The sequence below is a fragment of the Barbatula barbatula genome, assembly GCF_947034865.1.
Source record: "Barbatula barbatula genome assembly, chromosome: 24".
Classification (NCBI taxonomy): domain Eukaryota; kingdom Metazoa; phylum Chordata; class Actinopteri; order Cypriniformes; family Nemacheilidae; genus Barbatula; species Barbatula barbatula.
In genome coordinates this window covers 8,136,754-8,149,679 of record NC_136787.1, presented here as the reverse complement: position 1 = coordinate 8,149,679, position 12,926 = coordinate 8,136,754, and the positions used below count along the sequence as shown (strand labels likewise).

At 38.5% G+C, this 12,926-nt stretch overlaps 1 protein-coding gene across 11 annotated transcripts; it reads left to right on the top strand.

Annotated features, from left to right (window-relative positions):
* Positions 1-1,411: 1,411 nt before the first annotated feature.
* On the top strand, positions 1,412-12,829 carry rnf208 (ring finger protein 208). Of its 11 annotated transcripts, none has more exons than XM_079448929.1 (4): positions 9,400-9,530; positions 10,053-10,134; positions 10,388-10,625; positions 10,699-12,802. In XM_079448929.1, exon 4 carries the CDS (start codon positions 11,683-11,685, stop codon positions 12,466-12,468), a length of 786 nt encoding a protein of 261 aa, XP_079305055.1. In that variant the 5' UTR covers positions 9,400-9,530; positions 10,053-10,134; positions 10,388-10,625; positions 10,699-11,682; the 3' UTR covers positions 12,469-12,802. The 11 variants fall into 11 exon arrangements, with proteins under 11 accessions (XP_079305056.1, XP_079305053.1, XP_079305061.1 ...); XM_079448932.1 differs by having other exon boundaries at positions 9,452-9,530; positions 10,388-11,177; positions 11,422-12,802; XM_079448933.1 differs by having other exon boundaries at positions 9,452-9,530; positions 10,043-10,134; positions 10,388-10,487.
* Positions 12,830-12,926: the final 97 nt, after the last annotated feature.

Here is a 12,926-nt window from a genome sequence, read left to right as displayed (position 1 = left end):
AAAAAGTTCTAACTTTGTGTAGCACTTCTTCCCTCAGAATTTTTTTAATTGTTTACCTCAGTATTTTGAGTCACTTTGAATATAAGCGTTGGCAAAATACCTAAACTTAAGTGCATATTAAATTGTAAAAAACTTAAATTGCAACAATTACACGACTGTTCGCCGCTATTGCAAGTGTTCTGGTTAATTATACTGGATATATCACCTTTGCATTAAGTACAAGAAGGCACGTGTGGTGAAATGCATTAAGTGTGAATGGTGTGTATAAATCTAAAAGCCTGCATGAATGTGTGACGTGCAGCAGGGGGAGCAAAGTTAGATTGAGCTGCTACACAGACACTATCCAGATTTTTCCTTTATGAAGATAGGTGTTCTCATTCTGTGAGATTATACACATGCCCTTGCAAACATGCTTTCACACATCATTATAGCCTAAAGTAAACATTTACAGCACAAACACATTTATTATGTTTGCATTCATTTTCATTTTATTCCTAAATGTTTTATTGCTTGCTAAGACAAGAATAAGTATGGTTTATACTGTAACATTAACCCTTACGCATGAAAGGTGTCCGGCAATGTTTATGTTAGAGGCAAGAGGTACTGTATAATTGATCTTAGGAGAGCTTTATTACATATACTGTATAAATACATACCGTAATCAAATAGTAGATTTACTGTACATTGAAGGAAGCACCCCAGACATATCTACACAGCACACTAATGGAGTAGCTGAGTAAGCAAGTACATAATGACCCACAACACCCTAGCAACTACATAGAACACCCCAGCGACAGCGCTGCAATGTGCTAAAAATCTACCACCAACCACCACATAGCAATACTGTGGCAAGAGCAAGGTGGTAGGTCACACATACAGTAAAATAGTTTTGTTTTTAATCAAATAAAAATCAGAAATACATGTAAGTGATTTGGATTATCTATAGATCAAGGCAAGGCCATGTGTACAGCCCAAACTGATGAAAATCTGTCTGTTACATAACCCACTCCTCTTGTCCCAGCATCTCTGCACTGCCCAACACATTGCACGGCAGTTACCTTCACAAGTTTATACCTATTCATCTTTATCCCCCCTTATATTAATTTTTTCATTTGCATTGCAACCATAAATGTGTCGCTTTGTTTTCAGAGTAACTATACGATGTGGGCTGATGTGTGAGCAAACAGTGATCCAGAGCAAATGAATGGCAATATGCAAATGTATAAGTGTGTGTAGATGCATACGTACCATGTGTGTGTGAAACAAAGATTTCGCACCAAAACAAAACGATGGATGGAGACAGGAGACAAGGACAGCATGGCAAGGGAGGGGGAGATGAGAGCTGCGGCCTCTGATTGGCTGGAATTTCATTCTGGCAATGAGAAAACGTGATCCAGCCTGCAGAGGTACTGCAGCAGAGAGAGAAAGAGAGAGAGAGAGAGAGAGAGAGAGAGAGAGAGAGAGACCGAGGCAGAGTAGTCGCTTGTGAGTCAGTGCGCTTCTGTGCGTGTGTGGGGGTGTATGTACAGAGAGCGAGCGAGAGAGATTGACAGCGAAAGAAGGTGGCATACCAAACACAAATGGTCTTGATGTGCCGTAGAGAAAGATTTTTGTGTGTAAGTGAGAAGCTGGGAGTGTCGAAGAGAAGGAGAACACAGTCAGACGTCCATGAACCTCTTACACAACTGACCGAATGAACGACCATCACTGGAGAAAACAGCTCATCGTGGATAAGAAGAACAGAGCACATCTGACATCTTTTCCTCCGAGGGTACTTTGTGACGCATGTGAGATCTCAAGCTCCATCTTTTCCCGCTCTCCACCCCTCCGTCCATCCGTCTGTCCTTCTCAGAACGTGGAGAAAGGAAGGAACTGTTCCCTCCATCCTCGTGCGTGCAACAGGAGCGTCTGGTGGGAAGGAAAGCATACAGAAGGACGAGATGAACCTGAGATATTAACAGTATCAGAACTTTGTGTCCTCGGGCTAGAGCGAACCTAAGATTTACGTGGACAAGTCTAGAGAATACAACAGACACTTTAATACAGGTAAGATTGCTGAATAAATGTGTATTTGTGTGCCTTGGGTATTTGCATGTGAGTGTGTGTGTGTGTGTGTGTGTGTGTGTGTGTGTGTGTGCGTGCGCGTGTTTGCGTGTGTGTCATATATTCTGTAAAACGTGAGCACGTGCCGGATATATTTCAGCCGACTCTTAAAAATGACTTTCATTGCTGTAACCTATAATGTAACCTAATGTATTTCTAACTCCAATGCATAAAGGCTTATGAATTATACATATAACTCATGTTATTCTATTTTTTTGCGTGCATATTCTTTTCAATGTGATATGAATGCATTGTTAAAGGTTTAACTAAATTTACGACAGTTCATTCCTGAATCTATGTCCACATATGCTTTGTATTTGTGAATTGGTCCGTATCTGTGTGCAAACACACAGCAAGTGTCTTTGTGTTTCATATCGTGTCTCTTTTCTGCATTTCTGGCTCCCGCATCCTCATGCAATACTCGCGCTTCTGTTATTGTGTGGCCATGTTGACCATGTTGTGAAACAGGGCAGGTTGCAATTCATGATTGCATTCACACACAAACACAGACATCAATGACTCACAATATCCGAATGGGCATGTCACATGGAGCATCCACACACTCTCCGACATCACAGAAAGTGCAGGAGAGTAAATGCGTGCGTGTTGCATGCACGGGAGCTGCAGTGAGTACGCTGCGTATGCTGATCCGGTTGCATAACTGCCGCTGCTGGCACACCCCTCCCACATCACCCCACTAAAAACTGCTTACACAGATGCACACACCCCCAGAATACTAAAACCAACCCAAAAACATCAACCAGACACCCCGATGTCTCCTCATTGTAGATTCAGCCTCCTGTGAATGAAGATTCAGCAATTGATACTGTTCATCAATACCTCAAAAGAGGACGCAGAAGACAGCTAGATGTGCATCTATGCTCCGGAGGTTGTGTAACATCAGCTTTTCTATGGCAGATAATGACATTGTTTTGAGAATTGTTATTGCCAGTTGGGGTCACCATGTACGGAGAAGGTGTAGGCTATTATTAGGTGTATTCTTTGCACATAAAAACTTGTGTGTTAATGTAAAGTCAAGATTTTACAGGATAAAATATCTCAAAATATTTAAATAATTTTGGGTTTATTCTTTAGATCGATGTATTCTGTATAATCTTGTAAAATTCTTAGAAAAACTCTTATGTGATCCTTTTTGTATTCAAATTATGTTTAACTTCTGAATGGGATTTTAGCAAATTTATGCAAACTGAAAAATATTCAACATGTATTAATCAACTTGACTACATTACTATCAAGTATTTTATTTTATTTTGTTTTGTTTTGTTTTATTTTATACATTTTTTGTTTGTTTGTTTGTTTATTTATTTAGAACAGCTATAACATAGTTTGGGTTTGAAAACTAAATCTAAGTTTTATATTTATATATATATATATATATATATATATATATATATATAATATAGTGTTGTTGTAGTTTGAGTCATAAATGTTAGTAAAATAATCGCTTTGCTTTAATTCACAACATCACTGCTAATGGTAACCATTTAAAGCTAATCGGTTGTCATTACACTGTTTTGTCTTAGACGATTGCTGACATTGTTAGTAATGGTCTTTGTGACACGTATAAAGGACAGACTGATCTGTAAAAGCAAAGGGAACAAAGACTATCTCTTCTGAATGAACTGTGGTTAAAATGGCTGACGCCCGCTCCGAATGACAGCTTCTGAATTATTAAACACAGCCTCCTCTTCACTAAAACTAGCATGACCTGAAGTCTTTACAGCAGGGTACACACATAAACATAAACACAATCTTTTTTTAAGCGCAGGTTAACATCATCTCAATGACGTGCCACGAAGTGTCAAAAATATCTGCTCCAATTTTGTTTTTCCAGAAGCATTGCATGGCTTTGTCTGTTTCATCTCAATCGGACGTTTGCAATGGAACATGATGTGCCACAGAAAATCTTGTTCTTGTACGTTTAACAATTTATAACAGCCTACAGTCGAAAAGCATTATCAACTGCCAATGTGATCTCACTAGCATTGTACACCACAGTAGGTACATCAAATGACCCTGGACAAATCCAGCTGATGGTTTAAATGTGTGTAGAAAATGTTTTCATTAGACTCAATGGGGTGAAAGTACCCAGCATTTGTAAGTACAGTTGTTTGTTTACACACAGTAAAGTATGTTTGGATATACACGTATAGATAAATGAACGTATTGACAGGTTTAAGAATGCAACTTTTATGAATGAACAAAAAGACTAAATTAAATTCATGGAATAAGAAATAGTTTATGAATCATAGAAATAGTTAATGAAAAGCTCGTCATCATTTTCTTACATTTTGAAGACACCTCGAAACCTTTGTTTTTGAAGAAGTCTTTTATTTGTTCAATGTTACATTGTTAAATTCTGATGAAGATTTGAGTACTGGATTCGTCAGATTTGTGAAAGAGTTTTGTAAACTGGGTTAACTGGTTCATTGAAATGCAGTTTTATGTTCATGAATCAGACCAATTCTCCATTTCATCTCACATAATTGCATTAAGGGCTATTATGGTAATTTTATGTGACTATACCTGTCAATATGTTTTAAAGCATCACATTAAATACACTAAACACATCAAAATGCATTTAACATAATTACGTGACAAATGACACACACATTCACATGCGCGTTATATCAATTTAAAGGGACAGTTCACCCAAAAATAACAATTCTGTCATCATGTATTCACCCTCAAGTCGTTCTTAATCTGTATAAATCTTTTTTTTCTGATGAACGCACAGAGAAAGATATTTGGAAAAATGCTTGTAACCAAACACTTCTTGACCACCATTGACTAGCATAGTAGGAAAAATTACAATGGTAGTCAATGGTTTGCTTTCCTACATTCTTCAAAATATCTTTCATTGTGTTCATCAGAACAAAGAAATGTATACAGATTTGAAACAATTTAAGGGTGGGTAAAGATGACAGAATTTTTTGGATGAACTATCCCTTACAGTTAATAGCAGATTCTTAAAGCTGTGTAAGCACATCATTAGCATCTTATTTTTACTTTGGTGCAGATTTGTTCAGCATGTCTCTAACATTGAAGTAAAAAGCGTTGTTTTAAATGCTATTTCAGTATTCATTGAAACATGCAAAAATATATACAGTTTACACATCACACCTGTGAAAACAAGTGAGATTATCCTGTGAATGCACGTGTGAGATTTGCTGAGGTCATAAGAGCAGGTCTCAGAACAGGCTTTGTAAGTTAGAGATGAACAGCTGATAGCATCGCTGGCACTGGACTGTCTGGCACAGGTGGAATGTATCCAGAGAGAAAGACAGCAAGCAGGGCGGTCAAGAGGAGAGGGTGTGCTTTCGGAATGTGCTGGGTGGTACCTGTGTGTATTTTTGTTGCGGTGGTGTGTGTGTGTATCTGTGGGTGTGTAGAAGAGGGAGTGAGTGGGGTGTGAGGACAGGAATGTTCCAGATATTCTGATGACTGTGCATCCATCTGTTTGCTTGCTTTCAGCGTTTTACATTAGTTTGTGTTGATGATGAAGGTTGATGGAGAATGCAAGAATTCAATTCTAAAAGTAACAGCAAAACAAATGACTGCTTAAAAGATGTTCTATTGGTTGGACAAGAATTACGCCATTGGTTGAAACAGTGTTGTTGTTGGGTTGGCTGGGATGCTCAGACAAACAAACTATACAGTATTCTTGTAATGCACCCCAGATTCTCAGAAAATCGTATAAATAGTTTACAACTTTAATTCTCTTTAAATAATCACGAAGCACAAAACTAGTCATAAGTCACACGGTTATATTTGCAGCAATAGCCGACAAAGCATTAATGGATGAAAATGATCGTTTTTTCTTTTATGCCAAAAATCATGTTAAAAGATCATGTTAAATGAAGATATGTTGTAAATTTCCTACCTTAAGTATTTCAAAACTTTATTTCTGTGAGTTGATGCAAAACAATTACAAACTAAATTACAGATGCCCACAAATCTGTATACATGAAGACAATGTACTCTAAAAGTTTGCTGTAGTTTCGCAGCAGGTTTGCTAGTATACACAATAGATTACAATAAAACCACAATAATAAGAAATGTAGAACGTTAAATATGAAAGATTACAAGACCCAGAAATGATTTAAGAAAGTAAATAAAAATTAGTTTTTAACCCTTGTGAGTGTTCAGGTTCGCGTTTTCCATAAATCAGATTTAACAGAGCTTACCGATACCCGTATCTGCTGTTTACATGGCTTTAAATTGGGAACAAAAATTACATTTGTAAAGTATTTTACACACTTTGTTATGGTTGTACAAACAAGGATGTGGGTCCAGGAAACCTGCTCGCATTCAAACAAAAATATGATAAAAGGGTTAACATGAAAAAAGTCATTATAGTTAAAGTCAGTTTTGTTTAATAGTGTGTGTATTTGTGTTGTGATGGTGCCTGGATGTTCTGGAATGTGATGTCCGGTTGTTGTGATAAGGTTGTGAATGATGTCAAGAATGTTGTTGACTGTTTTCTGGGTTATTGAGCTTCTCAACGTTGCATTTTCTGTGTTTAGCGCTCAAGAGGTATTTCTCACGCTACATACAAGTACCTTAAATGCCATTATACATTGTTCAAACCAAGGGTAATGTTAAAACATTACTACATTTCTTAACATATACTCTCCAATTCAGAATATTTATTCCCAAAGGGTTGTCATATAGCCTCCCTTCTCATTTGTTCACTGTGCCTCCTCCTCTTGCTCATGCGTTCGGCTGACAGGGTCAGATGCTCACATGATTTCATTAAGCCCGTCTGCTGGGCCAAAAGTGCTGCACAGAGCGGCGGGCATTTGGCTTGCTTTAATACTGTTCGTGCCTTCGCCTCTCCGACGAACCTCTTACATAAGAGACAAGCCTGTCTTATCAAACATGAAATTCTACATGTGATGCTGAGAGACTCCTTCTGATACGCCGGCAAATGAATAGGAGTTAATCTAATCGAACTTTGAATTTGTAGGATATTTAGACTCTTGTGCTCACAAGATCTCTAACGCTAACAAAAATATTACCCAAATACGTCAAAGTTTTGGCATGATTTTTTTAGACGTGTTGTATATAATGGTTGTAAGATGGTGTGCTTTGAAACAGAGTAAATATTACTATGCTAAATGTTGTATTCATTCAGTACTACAGTATTAGTGTCACAATATATCGGCTTTGACAAGTTGTGATATAGTGTAACTGTGATTATTGATATTTGTTACTGTAATACTAGACTTAAAAATACTGTAAATAACTTTCTCTATCGGACTCCCTATTCTCGTATTTTCAGTTATATAGCAAAAATTTACTCATCATTTATTTCTTCAGTTTTATACACTGTAAAATATCTGTAATTTTATGGATTTATTTTCCATGTAAGGGAAATCACAAAGGTACACTGCAAATGTAATAATAGATTTTAATAATGCGTGTAAAGTAGCATAAACAACATGTAATAATACTTTACAAAAAAGTCATTTTAAATTTTTTCCGGTGCCCCAGCAGCCTGAATATTACAGTTTTTTAAGTTATTTTATACAGTGTAGATTTCACAATAATTTCATTATCATGATTTTCATTTGCAAATATAATCGAGTAATGAAAATCAGTTATTGTGACGGCCCTAATGTACATATTAGTTATCATCTGATGCCATAATCATGCCATAAAGCTTCTAAAAGTAAAGTCCTGAACCATGTTGCACCTCTTATGACCGTTGTCCCAGATCTCTTTATTATCACATTATAAAATACATTTAAAATTTCCACCAAAATATCCATGTATTTACTTATTTATATATAACACATGTCCATTTATTTACATATTTATATGTAAAACCGTTTCAAATCATACACGTTTGAAGATCACTAAACAGTAATGTGAATGTGAGAATCATTTCATTTCTCACATCTCTTAGTCTCTAATGCACCAGCTGGCAAGGCTGATGTCAGAAAGCTTACTCGCACCTTTGCATGTGTGTGTGAACCAGTGAGAGCGTGTGGTTATTTTTGGCCCTGCCTCGCAGCTCTGCGGTGCCGTGGTAACTCAAATGAATGTGACTGACAGTAACTGGCTGATCAGAGTCTGAGACCTCCAGAAAATGGAGGATGGTTTCCTGTGTTAACATCCTAATTCAGTTATTCGGTTACTAAATCAATAAACGATAAGAAATGAGAATGAATAAAGGTTGTGATGACTAGTTGTTAGGTTTGATTAGTCATAATTCGTCAGGGTGTGGGCAAAAAACAAGTGTGCTTGCGCATGTTTCTGATGTGGGTGATGGTGAGTGGTGGGCCGTGTCTGTGTGTGAAGCGAAGTGAGAATCTTTATTAAGGTGACCGGAATAAAGGCCTTTAAATAGGCCATAGATAGACGTTCTATGGTTGTGATGCATCCATGTCGTGTTGGAACTTCCATATTTATGAAAAGACAATGCACGATGGATTACCGTAATGTTACTTTTTTTTGGTGACTGTACTAATGCTGAATTTAAGCCATCCTGGACATTTTGTACATCACAATGTGATGAGCATTTAGATGATTTTTATTATAAAAAAAGTATACACCGGAATTTGCATAGACGTAAAGCAATATAATAAAGGAAATATTCATGACCATACTTGTTCACTTTCACTTCACTTTTACTTAAAACGTGATTTTTTTTTCATTTTAAGACATTTGCATGGAATTGCACAAATGTATTTTATGTTTCTATACATAAACCTTTATTGCTTTTTCATCGACAGGATAAAAACATGATTGTACTGTTAATTTTTATCAATGGCTATTGAACATCAAACATTCAGCAATAATCTCTGTACATTAGAGAAGTATTCAAAAAGAAAAAATACTCAGTTTTAAAGCCAGGACTATTTTACATGATTTTAAATTATGTTTATACAATGCTACCGAATGTAACTAGTCAAGCAACGAAAGTAAGAGTGACTAGTTTTCACCAGAAATGTGTAATAATGACTATTATATGAATATATATTCTGACTATTAAGGCACTATTACATTCCACCTGCAACCAAAGCAATGCAACTAATGTAACAAACTAGAATGCTTCTTTAATAATCATACACATTACACCTCGAGCAGTGATAATGTGAATTAAAAGAACGCATGCTTTCCCTCCCTCTTAGCTTCTTTTTCTTACATTATCTCCCCAGCACATCTTTCATCATTGCAAAATCTGCAGAGGGCGTTACAAATGTCAGTGTGCTCTCCACTCTTTACTTTTTAATAAAGCGCACACGCATACACAAACCACATCTAACCACAGTTTTTTTAATCACATGATTCCATCTAAATGCCATTTCTCACGCTGCTCACATACTGATCTTTTAGTGACGTCTACTGCAATGCATGGTTTCTTTCCAGCTGCGCCAATATTAATGATATCACAACAGGTATGTTTTAACACGCTCTGATGATAAAACAAATATAAGGCTTTTAAGGATGTGGTTTACTGTGAAGACGGTTGTTGATGTTGAAAGAGATGTAAAATATAAATGTAAGGCAGAGGCATGTGCTATTAACACTTAAGTTTAAATAGAAGTAGGTGCTATTTACACTTAGTGAAAATAGTAGCATTTCTTAGCATTATGCTATTTACACTAACCCAAAGCTGTATTTTCTTTGAATTAAATAGTAGTTAGATGCTATTGGTACGCATAAATAGTGTCAGATAACGTTACTATTTGCAACTCAGCATTGTTTTGCATTAAACATTATGCAATAATAACAGAGCGTACATCATTATATTTATAGAAATGATTAAAATGATGGCAATTTATTGAGATATTAAAGCCCCACACCCCTTGCCTTACCCCAAACCTAAACTTTAGGAATAAAACAGAATTTGAAATCTTAAATCAATTTTATTGAAAACAAATGCCTTTATGATCTGTAATGTGAAAAGGGTTAAAAAGTGTTTTCAGCGAGAGGTGGATTCGAACCCCAGTTTCCTGTGCCAGACTTCACACCTTACACCACTAGAGACGCTGTTTGAAAGTATGTTGTTCTTACACTTTCACTATTCCACCAATATTCTCTGCCAACAAGGCGGGCTGTTTTTACTCAGTTTAAATAGACACTCCATAAATCATAAAGGGGATAATGTTTGTATTATGTAAATGGTTGCAACCAGCATGTTGACTACACATTGGCAACCATTTTATAGGGGGCTTCTACAATGTTGTGACAACAGGTTTATTACTGTAGGACATATTGTTCTGCATTCAGGTCCTCCATCTTTTCCCCACAGAGCCTCTCTGTGCCCCAGCAGGCTGCAGATGGCAGCTGGCATGAAGAGAAAGAGGGTTTTTCAGACGGGGAAAGATGCTGCAGGGTTCCAGAAATCTGCTGTGATTAGACATGTTGCACAGATCACAGCCTGGCTGAATGCTGTTGTACAGCATATCTCTTAAAATATATTCATCAGAGTGCTGTTTTTTTCCACTGAAATGACAAGACACATTTTAGACGTGTTCCCATTAGCACTGGTAAATGGCGTTTAAAAAGTTGAGCTGTGTCCCTGCATTAGTCTCACCCGAACTCTTTTATTTTCCTCTCTAGGAAATGGAACAACACTACCTATAAGTCAGCATATCTGAGGCATGCTGGGAACAGATCTGGAAGGAAGACAGGTCTGGCAAGACTCCTGAGAAACTCAAGGACCTGTCACGTCATCGAAGACTGGACAAGCGTATCATCAAACTCAACACACCGGAATACCGGGCTTTTAAGGACTGGAAGAGCACCTTCAAATTTTTCCGATGTCACATGAGCATCTCCTAATAATGACATTGCTTATCAGAACAAAGGTCATGGAGGTGTAAGAGCTAGTTGAGAGAAGAAACGAGAACCAAACAGGGTCAAACCACAACGGCGACCAGAAACAGGAAGGAGGTTTAGGTGATTGTGACACTGGAGTGAATGTAGCTTCTCGGGCATTGGTTGCATCACTTCCTGTCGAAAAATCCATCAAGCAACCCATGAGAAAGTTAGATAGTATTATAGTAAATCGTGATTAAGTGCTTAAGATTCCCTTAAAGGTATTAAATCTTTATTTAAATCTATAATGTATTTGTGTCAAAATAGATGTGCAGTATCATTGAAATCACAGAAAATTTGCCAAGATATCTTCTGAAATATTTAATTTGTGAGAAACAATATTAATGAATATGCATTTGCTTCAAATGAACAATTCTGATATGTGCAATATCAGTTAATAGGGTGCAAGTTGTTGCTTGAATATTTTGTAAACGAGAACGTACTTCTTGTGACCTCTCAATCTAGACATAGACTTCTGTGGTCCTTCAGGGCTTTTTATAGACTTTTTGCACTGGCTGGAAGTCTCTGTCTATCTGTGCCACACAAAGACTCAGGGTGACAGAGCCTGTGACCAAGGAGGAGCTTTAAGACACCAATGGACAAGCCCATTCGTCCTCATGTCCCCTGCAATGGCTGAGTGTCCTCCCCCAGTGCACTGAAGACATAATCTGCAGGACCATACACTACACACAGTTCCCCTGCCAAGATCACCACTACAAAGAGTGAATGTCCTGCCTGCGACGCCAACCTGTGACCATCCCTATGGACACCGTCAAGATCATCCAGTCTGAGAAGTTCCCACGCGAGTGTCCCATCCCCGTGACCCAGCCTCGCTATGCCCCACCTCCCCGTGTGGCGTGGGATGGAGGAGGCGAGGGAGAGGTTATCGTCAACCAGGCCTGTGGAGACCTGTCTATGGAGGTCAACGGAAACACTGCGGTCGCACCCAGACCCCTAGCGTCTCCCCCTGCCCCCATCCTCTGCCGTGAAGCCAGTTATCTAGCCCAGCGCAAGGCCAGTGCGTCCGACATCTGTTACCACCAATTCCACTACAAGATGGACAACGTAATCGTCAACCAGTATGTGCTCCGCTCTTCCTCCACCTCTTCCTCGTCCTCTTCCACCTCTTCAGGCCCGGTGATGCCGTGTGAACCACTGGACTGTCCCACCTGTGGACACACCTACAACTTCGCTGGGAAGCGTCCACGCATTCTCTCCTGTTTGCACTCGGTGTGTGAGGAGTGCCTGCAGATCTTGTATGAATCCTGTCCCAAGTACAAGTTCATCTCCTGCCCCACCTGCCGTCGCGAGACCGTGCTTTTTACAGACTATGGGCTGGCCGCGCTGGCCATCAACACCAGCATTCTCAGCCGACTGCCGCCCGACCCAGCAGGGACTGTGCAGTGGGGCAGTGACGGTGATCGCAGCTGCTATCAAACGGTGCGCCAATACTGTCAATCAGCTTGCACCTGCCACATTGCCAACCCCCTGTCCTCCTGTGGCATCATGTAAAGCTGATTTAGCAAGTGACCGGCACAACTCATCCCAAAATGCTATCCAGCCGTGCCCACAATCTGAAACCTTGAGTCACACCCAGTCACTCCTTCCGATCCGTCACAGGTGCATTTGTATATTTAATAGCACAGGATGCTATGTGGACTTAAAGTGAAGAGGACACTTGTGCGCAAAGACAGAGATATAAATTATCAGAGTAAATGTATTTTATGTATGAACTGATTACCCTCTATCCTTCACTCTCTTGTTCGGATGTGTTCGTCATTGACATCTCTTTACATGGGAATGCCAAGGGAAGTCTATCTCCCCCATTCTGGGTATGACAAAGACCAATAAAGAAATAAAAAGTGAAAATGTTTGCTCGGTCTTTAAAAAGTTACACAGAGGTGATAAATTGTGCATAAAATAGATGATTAGCACTAAAATAAACTAAGCACTAAAATTATAATGATTAA